Source organism: Bombus pascuorum, chromosome 14 (genome assembly GCF_905332965.1).
Source record: "Bombus pascuorum chromosome 14, iyBomPasc1.1, whole genome shotgun sequence".
NCBI classification, from domain to species: Eukaryota; Metazoa; Arthropoda; class Insecta; order Hymenoptera; family Apidae; genus Bombus; species Bombus pascuorum.
The window spans coordinates 6,445,332-6,465,250 of record NC_083501.1 but is presented as its reverse complement, the minus strand read 5'-3'; the positions used below and the strand labels follow the sequence as shown (position 1 = coordinate 6,465,250).

At 41.1% G+C, this 19,919-nt stretch overlaps 2 protein-coding genes across 6 annotated transcripts in view; one reads left to right on the top strand and one right to left on the bottom strand.

Annotated features, from left to right (window-relative positions):
* LOC132914062 (protein artichoke-like) overlaps positions 1 to 19,919 on the bottom strand; it is a 176,857-nt gene that overhangs the window by 36,585 nt on the left and 120,353 nt on the right. For 4 of the 5 annotated variants that reach the window (XM_060972858.1, XM_060972860.1, XM_060972859.1 and 1 more), the window contains one exon: positions 9,629 to 9,714. The exons of the other annotated variant lie outside the window; for it this stretch is intronic. The gene's annotated coding sequence lies outside the window, so the exon portion shown is untranslated. The remainder of the gene's footprint in view (positions 1 to 9,628; positions 9,715 to 19,919) is intronic. 5 annotated transcript variants of the gene reach the window in all.
* On the top strand, positions 5,025 to 6,891 carry LOC132914063 (alpha-glucosidase-like). The gene has a single exon (XM_060972863.1). It carries the CDS (start codon positions 5,061 to 5,063, stop codon positions 6,777 to 6,779), a length of 1,719 nt encoding a protein of 572 aa, XP_060828846.1. The 5' UTR covers positions 5,025 to 5,060; the 3' UTR covers positions 6,780 to 6,891.

Below are 19,919 nucleotides of genomic sequence, written 5' to 3'. Positions count from 1 at the left end.
TCCTGCTCAAGGAATATCCATGAAAAATTCCTCGGCGCACAGATACATCGGAAAAAGCATTCGATTCTTGTCAATCGAATCTAATTCACTTTTCCATCGTCCTTAATTAAATCCTAGCCTGGCGGATATCAGAGAGAAGGAGAAAAGTAGGGGAAGATTGACGCCGGCAACTTTACAATCGTTTCGAACCGTTTTCTTTTGTCGCTCTTTGCATTTCAATTTCCACCGCTCGGAGCAATTTTTCCTATTCTCGTCTAACTTCGGACAGCGTACGCGAAGTTTGTTCGCCGAAACACCAAGCGCCCGGAAGACAGCAAAAAGAGCAAGGGCCAGAATTGAAACACACGAGAGCGAAGAAGGATTCGGGACGTGGGAGTGCATAAAGGTTGGCAATCTTCACAGTTTTACCGAGAAACCGCCACCAACGTTATTCAGGAATTACAGTGGACGCGCGTTGTTCCGACCGTAGCCACTTTCCTGGCACAATGTTACGTCTAAGCTAGAGACGCCTTTGTCCGGGCGAATTCTTCACAGCTAACGAAAACCCTTCAGCGTAGCCGACCATCGTGCTCCCATCTCATTTTCCTCGCATGAGATTCTGCTGCAGCCCCAACTCACGGCTTGTCTGACTCCACGACCCGGTGTAATGAGCTGCCAGACATTGCTTCAGACTCACTTAAAACCGACGAAATATCTCAGAACAACGACTACCAACTGTCCCTCACAAGATACATTCACGGAGCTGACCTCTCTGGTTTCAATGAAATGTAATTCGTGCTTTTTACGTACATGCTGCTACGCACCGACCCTGATGAAACAACGGGGTTAAATGAAAGAGAAAAAAGTTATTCGCGTAAGGGTGGTGTTCCGAACCCATGTGCTGCAGCAATAAATGACAAATTCTAGGCGACGATCGATGAGGGCTATAATTTATATTTGTTAAACTAATTCATTGTTTCTATTATTCTAATGCGAATAACGAATGGCGATTTTTTCGCACCGATCCAATTTCAATGTTTGTTACTAAACATAACGGGGCAATGATCACGAACGTGAAATTAAATTTTTCCATTTTCACAGGGCATATATGACATATTGCGTACTCGCGTATGTCGCGACAATTATTCGAAGAACGTGCTTTCATTTAATTTCATGGTATTCCAACTATGTTGATTTACCGGATGGACTGTTGCGTACTGAAAATTTAATTAGAATCGCATTGCCTGGTCGCGTGTTGTGCTTTCGATAATAATGCATGCGCGGGTTAATTAATTTGCAGTCCCGAATGCGCGACTGTTTAGCATTACGTGTGTAACGACGCTTTCCCCTGTGCCCGAGTTCCAGCTATTCTCTTTCGTCCCCGGCAATTTGTTCAATGCCTATCGGAAAGTACAATGCGTTTTACGCGTTCCACGAACCAAAGGAATAAAAATTCATTTGAAAAATACGTGTACAGCTTTTGGAAAAAGAAATCTATTTTAATATACTTATTACATTTATATCTGTTATCTCTCTGTTATTTTTTTTTTGTTTTTTTGTTTTTTTTAACTGAACCTATATAGCGTTGGTTATTAATTTTCATTTATATGATTTACCAAATGACCCGCTCAAAAGCCATACTGATAAATTTCATGGGTGGAAAAATAAAGGAACGCGATGGCGTTTTTAATATTTTTTAACGTTTACTTAAAACTTGTGCAATTATTTATATCATCTATACGAATAAGCTTGTGAAAATAAATTAGTCGTCGTTTTAAAAACCTTACGAAAAGATAAATATAAATAAATGCGAAATAATAGATAAATATTACTTGAAAATCATATTTTTATTTCAATATATTCTTTATATTTATATTGGTCGACTTATACCTTCCTGTTTTTTTTTTAACGAATATAATATAGTATTGATTATTAGTTTTCGTTATATGATTTTTGAGATAACAATGGACGAATCTTGGTGCGTATGTTCATTGAAAAATGCTGGTCTGCGTCGAATGAAAGTCGAGTTGCAAAAGGTGGATGCAGGAAGGAGAAGGAGAGGATTATCCCTGAAAAGAGTTGTGAGACAAAGTCCTATGGAGTAGCGAGCTACAACCGCGAACGAGGGCTAATAACCTAGGAAGTTAATTACGGCCGTAAACTGCAAGGGGGTTGTTTGACTATCCCTTCGTAGCAAGGGTGGCTGACATAACGTGGCCTCGTTATAACAGAGCCGCGCTAATCCCTCGTCTCGCATTGCCCTTTCGAAGCGATCGCACATCGTGAAAAACACCCTCTCACCCTGCGTGCCGCAAATCTATGGAAATTAACTCGAAACCCCGACTTAACCTACGGCTAACCGCGCGCTAACGCCTGCAACTCTTTCCCATAATTATTTTCCATGTTCAAACTTTATTTTGTGATCTGATTCTTTAATGCATTTACCTTCTAAGTTCGTAAATTCGATCGGAGGTTAAAGCTTCGATCGAACCAAATAATTTGAGATGTTTTTATCAAACATAAGGATTCGTTGAGGAACGTGTATCAATTGTAGCACAGGCTTAGTTACAATGTATTTCTAACTTATATTCTCGAAGCTTTGATGGTATCAGACATCGTGAATTACGAGTATTAAATAAAAATTAACGCGTACGAACTTCACTGCGGATAGATCAACGGATGATTCTACTTAAAGCTTCAGTTTAGTAGGTGATTATAAAGCTCTCACAGAGAATACTACTTACCGCAATTATTTTGTCCTACAGGACTAATTGCAGGGATGGAAAAATGGCTACAAAGTTTGGTATAGTTATTTCTATGGTAAATAATGAAACGACTGCGATTAAAACGCGGCCCGAAAAAAGTGGAACATGGTACTGAAGAGACTGATAACTACGAGGGAAGAACGAATGTTTACAGTATGAATAATTCATTGTTTCGGTGAAATTGCCCCCGGCACCGGTATGAACAATGAATGAATGCAGTTCGCAATAAGCCAAGAAGAAAATTACACGCAGAAATAATGCTATGGCGAAACTTTGTTCCTGTGGCGTGGTGCCGGTTCTACACGAGTACCATGTTAGTCCTTGCTTGTTGCGAAATCTACGGGCATGTATCTTCCAGCGTAAATCACGAGCAGAAGTATTGCATTCAGCCATTATTACTGAGAATTTGTTCTATCCGCGTTATTAAACGACAGAGAACCATCGTAATCTCAAGCATTAATTAAGCTTAAGCGAAAGTTCTAATTAAACGAAGAAAACTTTCTTGTTTACCAAGTATAGTACGCCTGCTTGTGTACCAACTGTTCGTCATTTTTCTTTCGTCTCTGGCGTTTGCCTGGAAGAAATCTACATATAGATGTCTGATAATGGAAAAAGATCACTTTCCTGACAAAAATCGGATACTGGGCCGTGGTTCCGGAATCGACGCGGACCATGTTCTATTTCAGCGGTGTATCGTTGCCCGCGTACCACCAAAACAATGCGTGTCAGAGAACATTTTTGCGACCGATCCGGAAAACGTTTCCTTTATCCGTGGCGCGCGAGCCGGATTGATCGGTGAAAAAAATAGGCTGTGACTCGCTTTTTTCCCCTAGCTGGACAGCGATATCATTCAAATTTGATGAATATTGACAGTCGGTAGGCGCTCTGGTTGATTATCTTTATGCGCGGTTTGTTTTACAAACCAACGTTGCTAATGGCGTGCGTGCACACCAGAAACCGATTGAAAATTTCAGCGTTATCGAAGTTTGAAATTTTGATAAATCGTTTCGAATTCATTGCGTGGATCCAAAAAGGAAACTAGGTCACGTCGCACTTTAACCGTCAAAAAGAGAAAAAAAATTTGATAAAACCCTGTCAATTCCTCGATTGACTTTCGTCCGACTCTTTATTCCCCTGTGAATAATACCGATGGCTGATTCAGTTGCTTTTCTTTTCTTCTCAATTATGAAGAATTGTTATCAAGGGTACCCGTTATAAAAATTCTGTTTCCAATACGATGTATGGAAATAGCTTGCACATAGAGCTTTCAATCTATTGTGGCGTGCTACACTTTATAGAATGTTGTGTCATTCTTTCTTCGTTACGCGTTCTTCTCGTTGAGTATTTCTATTTGAAGTTGAAACTAACATTGTTCGCTAATAAATTGTACTCCTCTTTTTCATCGAAATAACGCGATTTCGATTACCTGTTTTGATATACACCCGTATCGGTTCGATATCGCGGTTTAGAAAAAGTATCTCCATCTGGAAAAATTGTTCAGTTTAACAAAAATAATCTTTTATCATTTGTATAGGTCATTTAATTAATTAACATTGAGTCAATGATAGCAATTAGAACAGGATTGTGGTATTTGGAAATTTTACAAGTATCACGTATTTTCGCGTCGTTAATAATCGATTCCCTACGGATACAAAAAAGGGAGAAGATTGCAGTGACGCAGATAAATGGCGAATTTATTCGCGACGGTGGATCTCGAGCCTTAAATTGGTCTCGGTAAAAAGAAAGTGAGAAACTGATCTGCTAGAGCGTAGCTGGCCGTATAATTAGTCGGGACACGACAGAAACGAAATTGGCACGCATAAACGCGTGGAACACGCGAGGCCGTGTGGTTCTAGGTGTTTATCGTCTTTCGAGTGGCTTGGCACTTCGAGGAATCTTATCGTGAGTTACATTCCGTGCGTGTACTCCACTCATTGAAAAAACTTACGATTTTTCACGATAAGAAATCGAAGCCTCGATATGTTCTTCAACGAAAGGAAGCTATCGAGTGTGAAAAAATGTTTGAAGGTATAAGAAAGTATAGAAAACAATTTCGATATGGAAAGTTTCTTTCTCAGGAAAAATCAGAAGGCAGAAAAATAAATTGATACAGGGACTATGATAAAAGTCAAGTATCCAACTATCTTCTCGTTATCGTTGACAGCTACTCGAAATGGTATTATCTTTGATTAATTGAATAAAAATGATTTAACAATAGCGATGTCAGATAATCGAAATGTACAAGTAAATAGATGATTAATTATCGCCGCGTACTATAAAAGGCCGTTCGTGTTCCTCTTGATTCAATAGTTCATCATGTTTCGACTAACGATTACAACGTGTTTCTTACTGTTCGCGCTAAGCGCGGCAGTAGACGTGAACTGGTACAAGAATGCCATCGTGTACCAAATCTACCCGAGGAGTTTCAAAGATAGCAACGGAGATGGTATCGGCGATTTGAACGGTATTACCAGCAAACTAGAGCATATTAAGGATATCGGTGCCACTGCTCTCTGGCTATCACCAATTTATAAGAGTCCACAAGTTGATTTCGGTTATGACATCTCCAACTTTACCGACGTCGATCCCACTTACGGAACTCTAGCAGATTTCGACAAACTGGTAGCCAAGGCCAAGTCCCTCGGTCTCAAGGTGATCCTGGATTTCGTGCCTAATCATAGTTCTCCCGAGCATCCCTGGTTCAAGAAGAGTATTCAAAAGATCAAGCCATACGACGAGTACTACGTCTGGCACGACGCCAAGATGGTCAACGGAACCAGACAACCGCCCAACAACTGGTTAAGTAACTTCGGAGGCTCGGCTTGGGAATGGAACGACGTCCGCAAGCAATACTATTTGCATCAGTTCGCTGCAGGTCAACCAGATTTGAATTACCGCAACAAAGATTTAGATCAAGAGATAAAGGATGTGTTCACATTCTGGATGAACCGTGGTGTCGATGGTTTCCGTATTGACGCCATCAATTTCATGTTCGAGGATGTCAATTTTAGGGATGAACCAAGCGCAAACAGAACCGATATCCCCAGTGACGATTACGACAGTCTGGTTCATATTTACACGTTAGATCAGAACGAAACCTACAACACGCTCAGCAGCTGGAGAAAGTTGATGAACGACCACTCCAACCGTACCAATGCCGATCCTAGGCTAATTCTCACGGAAGCATACACCAATCACGAACGAACCATCAAATACTACAGCTCTGGCTCCAATGTTCCCTTCAACTTTATGTTCATCACGGAACTGAACAACAGATCTACCGCGGCCGACTACAAAAATCTGATAGATATGTGGGTGAGCACCGTGCCGAATGGCAGCGTGCCGAATTGGGTCGTGGGCAACCACGATAACCATCGTGTGGCATCCAGATTCGGCACTGGACGAGCTAATATGATTATCCAGATGGCGATGGTCCTACCTGGTATAGCGGTCATTTACAACGGAGACGAAATCGGAATGATAGACAGACCATTCACGTACAAAGAGACTGTCGACCCAGCTGGTTGCAACGCTGGCCCTACCAGATACTTCGTGAAATCCAGAGATCCAGAAAGGACACCGTTCCAATGGGACAATAGCACCAGCGCTGGATTCTCCACTAGTACGAAAACCTGGTTGCCTGTGCATCCCAATTATAAGACCTTGAACCTGGAAGCTCAGAAGAAAGAAACTAGCTCTCCATACAAGCTGTTCAAACACTTAATGAACATGAAGAAACGACCAGTAATCGCAAGTGGCTCCTTAAACGTAGCAGTATTGGATAAGCAGGTTTTGGGTATTACTCGTACTCTAGGAAGCGAAACTGTAATCGTCATGCTCAATTTCGGCAGTGAACCTGTCACTGTAAATGCTAGAGCTTCCCTGCCAGTTCCTCCTGCCTTGGTACTTCATGCCATCGATATTGATTCCCATCTTCGTCCAGGTACCATGGCTTTCACCAATTCGATAACCGTTCCTGCATATGCCTCCGTCATGTATACCTCTCCTAACATATATCGTTCCATGAATAAGTAATTTTGATTTTGCATTTCTTTACGGGTTTCAGTAACGTTGAAGAATCATCTGCACTATGTTATTAATGTATTGAAGATCAATTTTTAATAAACCTTATTGTATTTACCTCGTTCTTATGGTTGTAATTTTTTAATTGTACAGTTACATTTAAATCTGTTTCGGTATTATTTTCCAGAAATTTTTCCATCTTTACGTAGAATTATTCGCCGATAAACCTCGGTTCGAAGTAGACAATAAACTTCCGACGCTTCCCTGCAGCTTTTATGAAAATTTAACGAACCTCCAGCATTACAAGTAGCGAACTTCCATAATTATTTGCGCCAGAAATGGCAAAACTACGCGAATATTAAATGCAAAATCCTGTTAACAAGATCACGACTGTTTAAAACAAAGTGGTTAATTGTACATTACAATTTTTATCGCATCGCACCGTCGCTGTTGTACGCTCGTCCGATTAAAAAGCTCAATCTCCGCTCGCGCGTGCAATATCAAGCCTCGCGATTTTTCCCTGCTGCGGCATTCCAATGAATAAATCAATGACTACATTTTTAAAACGTGACGAATTACGTTGGTATCGTGTCGTCAGTGAATCGCAAATTTCGCCGCATTTTAAACGACAGCCCTTAACGGGGAGAAAAGTCGTTAAAATATAAATTTAGAATCGACCGCGAACTAAATCAAGGTATCCGATAAAAATAATTAATTAGAAACGCAGCTGATGGCGAATACTTCCAGTCGAATTTTCCATGCCGTAAATTATGGATGAATCAGACGCGGTTAAAATAGACTTTCTCTGTTCTCTTTTCTTTCACCGATTTCCTCAGCTACGAAGAAAAAGCATCGCGGCTGTCGATCCATAGCTCGTTAATTAATTGTCCATTTACGGATTTAATGTGATTGCATTATTTAGCGCGGCAGAACTCGTTCATGAATTTTCGAATATTCATAGAATAATTACATCGTGGCGCTCTCAAGCCGTGGGAAGAGACGATCACGGTAGAGATTTTATCTTCCGTGGTAATGTACCAATTAAAAGTACCGCGATACCTGGAATTCGCAGGATTCCATAAGAAGAAAAAGGAAAAAAATTAGTTCGCCAACTTGGTCCGTTAATTCCTAGCATAATCCCAAGTTCTTTCGGTTATTCCTTGAGAAGCAGCTTCCTTCACTTCCGGAAATCGTTATCTTCGAACGTTTCTCCCTTTGAGCGTTGGCCCTCTGTCAGATTTCATAGTCAAACCCTTGACTCGTTAAGTGCACCGTTTTCAGGTAGTTAATGACGTTAGCAGGGTAGAATAAACCATCGGAATAAGTCGTGTCGCGTGAATCGCAGCTAACAACCTTGGTAACAACAGACTCAATTCCTAGAAATATTCTGTCAAGTTGGTAGAGAGAAAGTGGAGAGCATTGTTTGGTCGTTCTCTGGAAGACGTAGCGAGTAAGAGGGGATGGGCGTGAGGGGCGGTGAGAGGCAGCATACCGTTGGAGGCCGTATACGCATACGAGTGCCTGAGTGGAAATTCTCAAGTTTTCATGCAGACAGCCTCCAGTGTGCACCACCGCGGCGCTGCACCAATCACGTTGAGTGCACATTCTTCAACCTATCCTCCTGTCTCTTGTTCCCGTTATTTCTCTTCCTCTTTCAGACGTCGCCGAGATACTTGGAAAAGGTGCGCCCTCGCGCACACCATCGACTTCATTTGTATACACACGTTGTATGTATTCGCAACGTGCTTTCACATCCCGTCGAGAATCGACGTAGACATCTTTTTCTCTTCTCTGATCTTTCTCTCTTTCTTTCCCTCCGGCCTCTGTTCTTCCGGCATACGAATTAAGCTGCCACTTCTCCACGATAGAATCAATCATCGGTGGTTTGTTTCTCTCTGCCCTCTCAGGAGCTGAAGAACAGTTGACGCGATAAATGATAAGGCGCGGTCGACCGATCCGCCAGTATTCCATTTGCGTTTCTGTCATGCCTCGTTCAATAGACCGTGCCTGATATGGTGAATGAGAAGTTTGTCCTATTTTGATATTAACACGTGCATCGAGCATCCAATTTTCGTTATCTACGATGCTGCTTGCATTCGTATTGTCACGAAAACAATTACTCGTCTGTATAACGAAGAAAACGACGTTGATAACGATAAATTTAATCAGTTCTCGTCACTGGTCGTGAGGCAAAGTCATACCTCCACCCGTTAACGGAGTACCGAATAAGAAAGTCCTCGATTTTCGTGGAAGCACGCGAGTTATATTAAAACATTTCCCGACAAAATTTCATTCCCGGCTAGGTTGCATCGTAGTCATCGCTGGCGTTCCAGCGTGCGCCCAGTAATCTGTACCAAATATTTTGACGACGAACATCCTAGAAGTCTCATCTTATTTGCCGCGCGGTAACTCACAGGCTCTTAATTAATTCGCGGCCTCCTGCTGGGCTCCCTACTCCCTCGTCTTCCGGCGACGTCCTTGTCTCTTTGCAGTCGCTTTCGACGCCTGTTTCCTTCCTTTCGATCCACGGACCGTGAATTTTCGCGCACAACTCAGGTCGCCGTTTCAAAGGATTGTCCTGCGATGCAATGCAAAGAAGGGAAAGAGAAAGAAAGACGTTGCATAGCGAAGGGTTGCGTACGTTTCACAAGTGTCACGTGAGAATCACGCGAACATCGAGGTCTCTGCGTGTTCTTTAATTAATCCGTTAGGGAAGAGAATCGAATTTCGTGAGCGACGTCGCCGTCGTAACCCTCGGCTACGGTTATCGGGCGACGAACGTTGCCTCGTTAGCATAAGAGAGGCTGCATTATCATAAAATCGAAACACGTAACGAGCGAACTAAAAATAGTCAAACTCACCCCTGCTCGTCGCCTGAATTCTATTCGGGGGTGACTATCCTTGACTGGTTGAACGAGCCTCGTTGCCCGATACAGAGTCGATGTACCTGGAACGTTAATGTAACGTATAACCTCAAGATGTTCTCCTGCTTTTTAAACACCGAAAAAAAAAAAAAAACGAATTACGTTAGACATTGATTTAATAAGACATTAAAATTTACAATTAATATTTCCATACTTGGCATACTATGTATTACACGGAATATAGAATAAACGATAAATGTATTTCTTTTCGATCAAACTAATGCTACATTTCAGCGTTTTATATCATCTTCGTGAAACCATCCAGGAAGATGTACTTCTATTATTATCGATCAATAAAAAACAATCATTACTTAGGTTAGGATAAACCGAAAGGAATCAGTTTCGAAAGGCTGAAGATTACGTTGTTTTTGTGTCACTCTGTACTACACGTACTTCACGGTCTCGCTTTAAACGGGAATTTTCAATCAGCGTAGAATGCATCAGGACGATTATGGGGAGGAGCACGTGCTTCAGTGCGTTTCCAAGGATTCAGAGACGCCTTGCTCACGATTCAGCGATAAGCTATCGTTCCATCGGTAAATAGCGAACAGGGATCCCGATTGTTCTCCCCTGTTTGCCGGCGTGTGAAATGTCCCCCGTGAGAGCGTCGATCGAGTGTATTGGTTTTCCCGATCGCGACCGGGGGCAGGTCATCCTATATTGACCGGCGGATTTTATACTCGGCTCGAATCCAATTATCCTGAATAATTTATCGGCGAATCACAAACGTTAATGACATCGGGCCGAATTAAGCGAGCTTTCGAAAAGTGCGGCGGCGACCACCAGTACCGCGGGAGAATACGTTTCTGTCGCCAATTAGTATTCATGTCGCGGATAAAGTTCCCATTTTTACGTCGGATCGGCACGCCGGCCAGTTCGATTATACGCGTTGTACGGCTGTCGACGCGCATTTTCGAACCGACGCCCACGATAACCGACCTCGCGTTCTCGCGTTTTTGATTGCTTTTCGATCGGCTACCATCGCACGCCATCCATCCCACCACTGAATCGTTCGCGTTTTCGCGATCATGCGTTTTTTCTATCAAATGTTCCACTCTGATGCTCTTTTTATCCATAATTGACTTTGAGTACCCTCCTCTTTCGACTTGCCCGATCGAACGTCCGCCATATCTATCAAAGCTTTGTTTAGTTATCGCGAAATCGCGAACAGTATTCTTCTTCTTGATCCTGGCTCGTTCATCGAGATCACTCATCATCTTGGCAAACCTATTCCGCCGAGGGCGCAAGAAGCTTCACAGAGCGAGGAAGCGATCGTTCAACGTCGTTGACAGGGCGGAGGCGCAAAAACTAGGCGACGGATGCACCGAGCGCGTTAAACGGGAAACACTTTAGCGGAATTCGGAGAAACCTGGCTTCCTTCCCGAGGAAAACCGGTCTAAGTGGCTCCGAAATTCTAACAGACGCCGATGTGCCTAAAGTATTAGCTGCTATTTATCAGTTAACTTTCCGTTCTGGTCGACACCTCCCAGGGAATATCGCTTAGTCAGTGCTGGCCGTGGTTCGGGTCGGAGAATAGGGACGAGAGGGGAAGCTAAGAATCGAGCTCGAGAGGAAACTTTACCGTTCCGCGGAGATATATCTTTGGACTTCTTTCGTTTGACACCGCGGCAGAAGCTTGGTTCGGGAAGTTTTAATGATTCCTACCAGACTGTTCCCTTATACGTCAGGCAGATACTTCGAGGAACTGATGGATTTCTGCAAAACATAGTTTCAATTTTTTTCGAACAGTTTCTGTCCGAGAATGACGCATAAAAGAATTTACGTAGAACTGGATTTAATGCAAGAATCAATTTATCAACCATAAGCGTGACAATATCTACTGACACTTATTACAGATCGAATGCTTTTCATTAATTTTATTTTCCAATTACTTCGAGATAAATTTTTTATTTCATTTCGTTTAGTTATTTTATTCGTGGACTCTTATTATACGAACTGTTTGTTTCCCAACGAATTGAGATAAATATACAGTTCTACTATGGACAGGTTTTTTTAATCTACGAGCCCAATGAGGGAAAGTCAGCAAACGATGTTTCCACCGTATGCGAATACTCGCTTTGCCCACGCCATACGCTACAGTTAGTTTTGTTATTTTTTATACTTTAACTTGAAATGTTTCCTATAATCCGTAATTTAACGCTTCGCGTCACGCATTTTCTGTTTACCAGCACGAAACGGAATTGCTAGTTAATAAACGATTAAATCCACCAGCTTCAACTACGTTTTCAATGGGTGTCATTTAAACGATCCATCAATGAATTTTCTCCTCCATTTTTATTTATTTCGTTACAAAAAAATATTTCTTCTAAGTATTTTGTTTATAGGTGAATTCAGATCGAAGTGAATTCTAAATTGTCGATCTAAATTCATTCGGCAAATAAAACAGATTTTTCCCATCTGCGTTGAAAATACTCCGGGGAATCGAAATATCTCGCGGATACGCGATAACTAATAAAACGCGTCAGTGATTTTTGAGCGATTTCACCGCGCGTAAATGTTTTCCTTTAATGAAATTCGATTTCTCCCTCGTCGTCTACCTCCTTTCTTTTACGCTCTAACTTTTGTGTTTACACGCTTCGGCCCGTTGCATGCAATGGATAACAGTTGGTACGCATCGTTCGCTTCGTTCGCTCTTTCATTGTTTCTGTTTGCTCTGATAACAAAATATCGACATACATATTAGGTTGTCTGGAAAGTGTCTTTCTTTTACAGCAACGCGTCTTTATACAAACATGAAAGCTAATCTGTCGAACGTTTGATCTTTATTTTGATAGAACATAATGGATCATACGTAATTCGATAAAATAATATAAAAGGAAAAATGTTGCGCGTCCATTATTTCCTTATAAAACGAAAGAAACTTTTCGGACGACCTAATATTTACTTATGCGAATTCAGAGGTGAATCACACGTGCTAATTTTTTAAAATTCAGTACGTATAGTATAGCGTTTCGGGCAGCATTCTAGTCGTTTAATCACGCGTCAAGTTGGTCGTACTCCAATGTCGTTGAACAAGTTTGCAAACTAAATATGACCACGACGTTAGTCAGTATGAGCACGTGCAGTGTATCTAATTAGTCAGTTAATTAAAGATATTCAGTGGTGTTCTCGGTTGAACGTGGCAAGAAAACGAGAAGTGGAAACGTGGCAACGATAGTATCAAACGTACCATTTTTAATTCGCCTGTCCGGCGTGTTTGCTTTATTCCTCTGGAGAAGTTAACGAACTTCCCTATCGCGTTAAAACATTATCAGTCGGAGGCTTTACAGCTCTGGCTCGTTGTAATGTCGTAAAGTAACTTCGAGTCGTGATATTGTCGCTGCGACGCTTTTATGGTTAATAGCGTGTCATTTAATTATCATAAACGCGACCGGGCCAGCGAGTTTCCAGCCGAGGAACTTTTGTTTTAAACGCTCTGTAACGAAGTTACGACCGTTCATTGAAACGTCTCTCTTTGAACGTCGCGTCGCCGATTGTCCCGCTCGAAACACGAACGAGCAACTTCCGACGAAGTCAGCCCACGATTTCGCTTTTCCTCTTTCCATTGCTTTAATCACGAATCGATGAATATTCCGTGTAATCACGAAACGTCCACCTTCCTCCTTCTCTTCCCAAGGTAATTTTTTACTTTTTATGTAGAGAAAAAGCATAAAACACTTTGATTACTTATTTGATTGCACAACTCTGCGCTTTCGTGCATCTTCGAAATTTCTCAAGAATACATAAAAATCCGCAGCCTAATTATCAGTTGCTCTTGTTGATGTTGAACTATGCCGGATTTTTGAATTAAATGTTACTACACTAGATAGTACACATAGAAACCACTATCATTCCACGACATACTTCATACACTACCTCTATGAACACGCATGTGCATCACCGTACTCGATTGCTGTTTACACGTCCAGTATGGACTTTCCTGGACAACAAATCCAGTTGCGGTGGTTTCAAAAAGCCATCAGCATCGAGGTTGTTTGCGTTAGTTTGGTAAAAAACGGCATTGTAACCCGAGTCCAGCGACAAATTCGGGAACGTGTCCGATCTAGACGCAGGCCAGAGAGTGTGTAACTGGACGCAGACGTGGCTAACTGCATTAGCTCGTTGCCGTGGACCGGAGGGTCCTTTGAGGGTGGTGTGGCAGCCGAATACCAATCAGTTATGTCAATTGGCCCCAACAAAGTAATGAATGGTAATTGCGAGCCGCCATCCGGTCGCACGTCCATCCGTTCGTCTCACGCCGTGGCGTTTCCACCCCTTTACCCCATTCCATCAGCCCCTGTTCCCTTTTCCATCCGTCACGAGTCGAGTCTCTCATCGATTTTAAATCGTCTAATCGGATTCTATCGCGAACCACCCGGCCAAAGGGCGCTCGGTAATCACCCACTGGTCCGACTAAACGATCGTCCAGCCTTCGAACCGGCCTCCAGCTATTCTGGATCCTGCAGACCGTCCCTCGTCTACTGTTTCTTCGATTTCTTTTTGCCTGATTCTACGTTATATTCCGTTGGAAATTCGCTTAAATGTCGGTTAAGGCAGTGACTAGCTGTGACCCAAGTTCGGACGGAGTATGGGGAATGGGCTGCGTCGAGAAACTTTCTGACAACGTGGAAATTAGGGTTGTCGAACGACATGCATCAAGAGGACGCTTCTGATCCTTAGAGGGCTTATAGCTGACTAGAAAATGAAGATCGTTTGTGTACACACAGAATGGTTTTAGTTTAATAGAGTGGTGATAGAATATTCGTAAACGCTTCTCTTCTCCTTTTACATGCGTTTGTAAAACACCATAATTTCCAGGGCAGATATTTCTGTAAAATGCACGTTAATAATTATACACAGGATCAAAGATCTTTGCATGTGACGCTTTGAATTCTTACTGCTTGTGAAAAAGATAATAGAAGCGGTTTCGTTATGTTCGTATCAAATGCCATAGGATTTAAAGTTTAAAGCAGCAAAATATGGCGTAAGCAACAAATATGAGATAAAGCAAAGCTGCTGCTCTTCTGTTATCTGCTAATTACACAAGGTAATTACGCATCTTGCAGGGCCAGTGGTCGCGTAACTCGGAAAAATGAGATTCCACCTGGATGATTATTCTAGTTGCGTCCATGCACAGTAGTTCGTGCGTTTTATTGCTAGCAGCGACGTACGTGGGATATTTTTTTCATGTGCGATGTTACCTTAATGTCTCACAGTTTTCTCCGTCGAACCAATTATTTGGTGCTCCCGTTTAAGGTATTCATACAGTGAATTACTTATTTTCTTATCGTCATAATAAACGAAGTGTTTTTAAAATTGCGGCCAATTTGGATCTTCTTGCATCTTCCTCGCTCGTTGGAAGCTGGCCACGTAATTACACAGACAGAAATTTATAGTTTAATCGGGGCAATTAATGTTTGCGGGATAATGGGCTAATAATTGTTTAGCAGCCATCTGCGCGAGTAGCACGCATTGCCTCGTTAATTTTAAACAACAGTTTCATTGCGGCATGCGTGCGGTTTTTCTCCAGGGACTTTTTGGTCCTGTTCGGGCGCGTTCAACTCTGTTGATTGCGTTTGGAAACCGATTTTCTATACGCGAAAAACGAGCAAGACCCGTGATGGATTTCTTTTATCCAACGTGATGATCGAATCGAATTCAGTTTTCCTAAAAGCTAAAAGCGGAGGTCTACCGGACGTCGGAAACGAAAAAAAGATTCTTATTTCCTTTGGTAATGTTACGCGGAAAAATTTGACGAGATATCAGCCAGAAAAATTCGATCCATCGGTGGCGTCCACCAATCCGGACGATTGTCACGCGACACGATTCCGATTAAGCGCGGATGCGCGGCCATGGGATCCCAATTAATCCGACGATCCCAACCGCGAAAATTACAGAATCGAATTAAATCGTTGTTTACACAGAGCTTTCTTCCATCGGCACGCTCTGTTTATGATCGAATTCGATTCAATGGCGTCATATCGAATACGCGATAAACCAGATCGATGCGCGGTTGTGCTCGAGACATCGGCAAACATTGCCTTCACCCCGGCTGCTCGGATTGAAATTCCCCGATACAATTCGATATTTACACGTCCCAGCCGCTCGTTTTCGCTCAGACTTCCAACACCGTTCTCTTTCTTCCAACCTCATTCTTCGTAGTTTGCACGCGTCTTACGAGCCACCTTCTATCGAGAGCTGATGTCTTGCCTCGTTTACCGACATCTTGAAAGGCATCGACGCGATAATGCACCACCTGAGCCACCAAACTCTCAGAGTCTGTCGCCACTTGATTTACCGATAAACATTTCCTATCTTCTCTTTATATCGCGCTAATCCATATTCGTTCTAGCCTTCGCTAATATCAACTCGTTCCTTTTACATTCGATCTTGTTTTATTACAGAAGTTACAAATATCGTTTGCAACGAGACATAAGAAAAATGTCAAGGCTTCTTTTTGCGGAACTAACGTTGCACCGAGTTAGGTGCATTTGAAAGGAATAGAAATTTGTCATACACGACCTTTTTCAAATCTTATCAAATCTTAATCCTATCGTTATGCAAATGTATTCACCGACAATAATATTAAAATTTCTTCAAATAATCCTATCTAATAAATATTTCACAAAGCGTATTCCGCTTATTTCTTCGCGAGGAATCAAACACGATTGTATTCAGAGACGCGCTATCAAATTAAGGCCTTATCGTTTCTTGCAAACGTCAAACATGATATACAAGCTCGTAGCTTTGCGCAAATAGCTTTCGGCGCAAGCGACAAAGCGTCACGAATTCGCAGAATTCTGCAATTAATTCTTCATTCGCATCGCGTAAGCGGCTGTTGCCGCTGCTGTTCGGTGAAATTTTAATAAGTCGTTAACAACGAACGTGTACGCTCACGCGTTATACATACAGAGGAACAAGCGAATTTCTAACAGCATCGCTTGGACATACGAATCGTACGCTCCAAGCTATCATGTTACATTCAATCAGGCTGATAACCGCTCTGAGAGAAGCGGCGTTCCTTTGAAGAATATTATAGGATCAGTCGCTCGAGCACCGACCCAGATCGGAAAAAATTGTAACGTTCTGCTTTATAGAATTTTTGTGTTCCGCATTTAATCCATCAAAGCCGATTTGATGCAATTTCTCTAAAATGGTCGATAAATCTGACCTGGCCTACGTTTATATATATCTGCCGCTATGGATTTTACCATTGCTTTTATATAAAATAACAAATTGGAGAATCACGTTGAAATATCGTGTCACGACTTTTATTTTCTTCAAATGATCTGCAGCTAGCTATAAGTATCGGTAATAATACTTATGAGTGAAATGATCTCGTAACCTTCGGGCAATCTTAGTCGATAATATCACAATTTTAATTAAGAGCGACTTAAATCGCCTGTGACACAATTTCGATAACTTCCGGCGATCTTCAAATGATATTAAACATTAATGACATAAACGTAATGAACATTTCGTTTGTCAATTTTAAAATGACCTTAAGCGTGAGTGGCACATCCTGTGGATAATTTCTCGTGCTATTAAAACGATAAATGCAAATCTAGCGAGTGCGTTGAAGCAAATTAATCAAATTAATGTTTTATAATTTGCGAATCAATGGCAAAATTCCACGGCAAAATTCCATGTGTTTTGTTTGAGCAAATTTAACGGGTTTCTTCGCAAGCTATCGCAACGTAATTACGCACGGCACATTGTTAGAATATTTTGACTCGGAATGAAAAACAGGAGTTAACGGGATGCGTTGCCAGATTTTTCTTTTTTTTTTCTCTCTCTCTTTTTTCGCTGATCGATCATCTCGTTGATAACGACCGCGTCATCGAAAAATATGCGATACACGAGATCAGGCCGCGTTTTCGATAACAAACACACCACTTATGTAACAACAACACGACGAGTATCGGCCCGTTTGTCGTTCAGCCGAATAAACAATACAGTGGAAAGATTACCGCGATAGCGTTTCCATTATAGTCGATACAGTATCGTACAGAGATCTTACACTGTTTGCGCCAATACCAGCCACTGTATGTTATCAATTAAAATGAATTTCAAACTATTTCCTGTAATCGATCGTGACCCCTCAACTTGTCTATCGAGATCCAAAGAAAATATTGATAATGAGGTTGTTGAAATTTAAAAAAGCTATATTTGTATATGCAAATTAGAAGAAAAAATATACAATAGTAGAATTATCCAGTCTAAATATATCTCTTAGTCTTTTACTCTTTCGATTTGACAATGAACGACGAATCTGCAATGTTCTGTAAAAAAACTAACGGCGTGCCTAATATCAAAAATTTGATAATCGGTATCTTCGAAATAGATATCGCTGGAATGAGTGAAAATCAAAATTTTGCATGGAAATATTTTTGACTTATATCGCTCCGCTGTGATATCTCGTATCGCATAACGTTTGAAATTTATACCCCGATGACATAAATTTTGACAATTACGCCTGTGGTTCTACAATGTAATACAAATAACCGAGATAATTGAAATGCGGGCTGACTTTCACGTACATACGATATTTCTAATATACACGTGACCACGTATCGATTACTGGTTTCCACGGTGAAAATGCAACATCGGCCCCTATTAAATGCACGAAAAGCATTACGTCGCGAATGGATCGTCGGATTTTCAGTCATATCTGTAACATAGTGGTCGGCCACGCGTTGCCACTGTTGCAATATCCGAAATTGCGTCAGGATAATCCATTTAAAATCGGACCTAATTCGTGGTTATTTTTGAATGAAAGCAAAAGCGAACAAACCAGTGGTAGACACAACGCATCAGTTTAACTTGATTTTGTATTGGCCACATTCATAGTATATATCGTTTCAACGAACAAAAATACGTAACGATATCGCGGTCATAGATCTTTCTATCTATGCTAAACATTCTGATTTCACAGAGTACGAATAAAGTTATAAAATTACGCTGTTTGATATTCGTTTACGTAATTGGAACATACGTTCTTCCTTTTATAAATTGAAAAGCTTTCTGAAAAACGGTTCATGAAGCAATCAATCAAAAAACGTATAATACACGTACAGTTGCTAGTCAAATAATCGGACTATCACGAAATTCTTTAAATATAATATAAAGAGCTGAACGCAAATAACGTTAAAAAGCTGGAAAAACGTTTGATTCATTCAACATATTGTTTGGCGAACCGCTTTCCCAGAAAGTTCCTCAATTACTAAAATTAATTACTACAGCTTCACTTTTGTATATCCGTGATCCGGAGACCGCTGTTACGAAGAGAATAGAATTTAGTGAACAAAATTCAAAATAAGGAAAGGTCCATATTATTCTGCCCTTGAATATAAATTTTGTTTTGGGTTACAAGGTCTAGAAACAAAAGAACTATAAGTAGATTTCTATTGCTGTTTCTTGTAGTCTTCAGCTAGAGCTACACACCAAGGTTAACATTTTGGTAATGTTCTTTTGCTATAAATATATGAACGTGCTCCCTATCATATGCTATTGTATCGTAACACTGAGAGAGTGAGGATCTGGATCAGCATACGCTATACCTATACTTATTTCAATATATTTTTCTATTACAAATATATCCACTGGTTCCTCTATCAGTCAACCTCAACATTTAGGAGACGATCTAAATAAAGAACACAGTACCGTAAACTATTTGTCAAAGATCGCCTTTCTCCTTTGCATGTGTTCAAAATTCAATCACAATGGATTTCGTTAATGGAACGTTCCGCTCGTTTCGAAACATAGTTCCCTTTTACGCGTATCGATTCTACTGGGCTGATCCTGAAAGCTGAAACTACTTGCTCGCGTTCATAAACATTGATTTTATTGATCATCGTTGCACGAAGCAACGTACAGAAACGTGGGGAATTTAAAATTTCACATGAAAATATATCGAGATTTGTTTGACGAAAAGAGAATTTCAATCCGTGTAATTCTAAAAGCTCCACGGCTATTGTTCTAGAAACGGTCATTGTGAAATCTTGCTTTCTCTTAACACGCTCTATAAAACAAATGTTGTAATCGCTAAATATCTTGATTGTTAGTATTTTCAAGATTTCCGCATCATCATAAATTTTTCGATAAATCGGGACACGTTCAAAAAGATTGAGATGATCCAAGGGATTCGGTCCGCTTGAAACTTCATTTTGTACTTAGTTTCAATTTCGTTTTCAATCACAATTCTCGTTTCCAGTAAGATCGCCTCTTA

Coding starts and splice junctions, on each gene's coding strand:
- LOC132914063 (XM_060972863.1), top strand. CDS start 5,061: ATGTTTCGACTAACGATTACAACGTGTTTCTTACTGTTCGCGCTAAGC.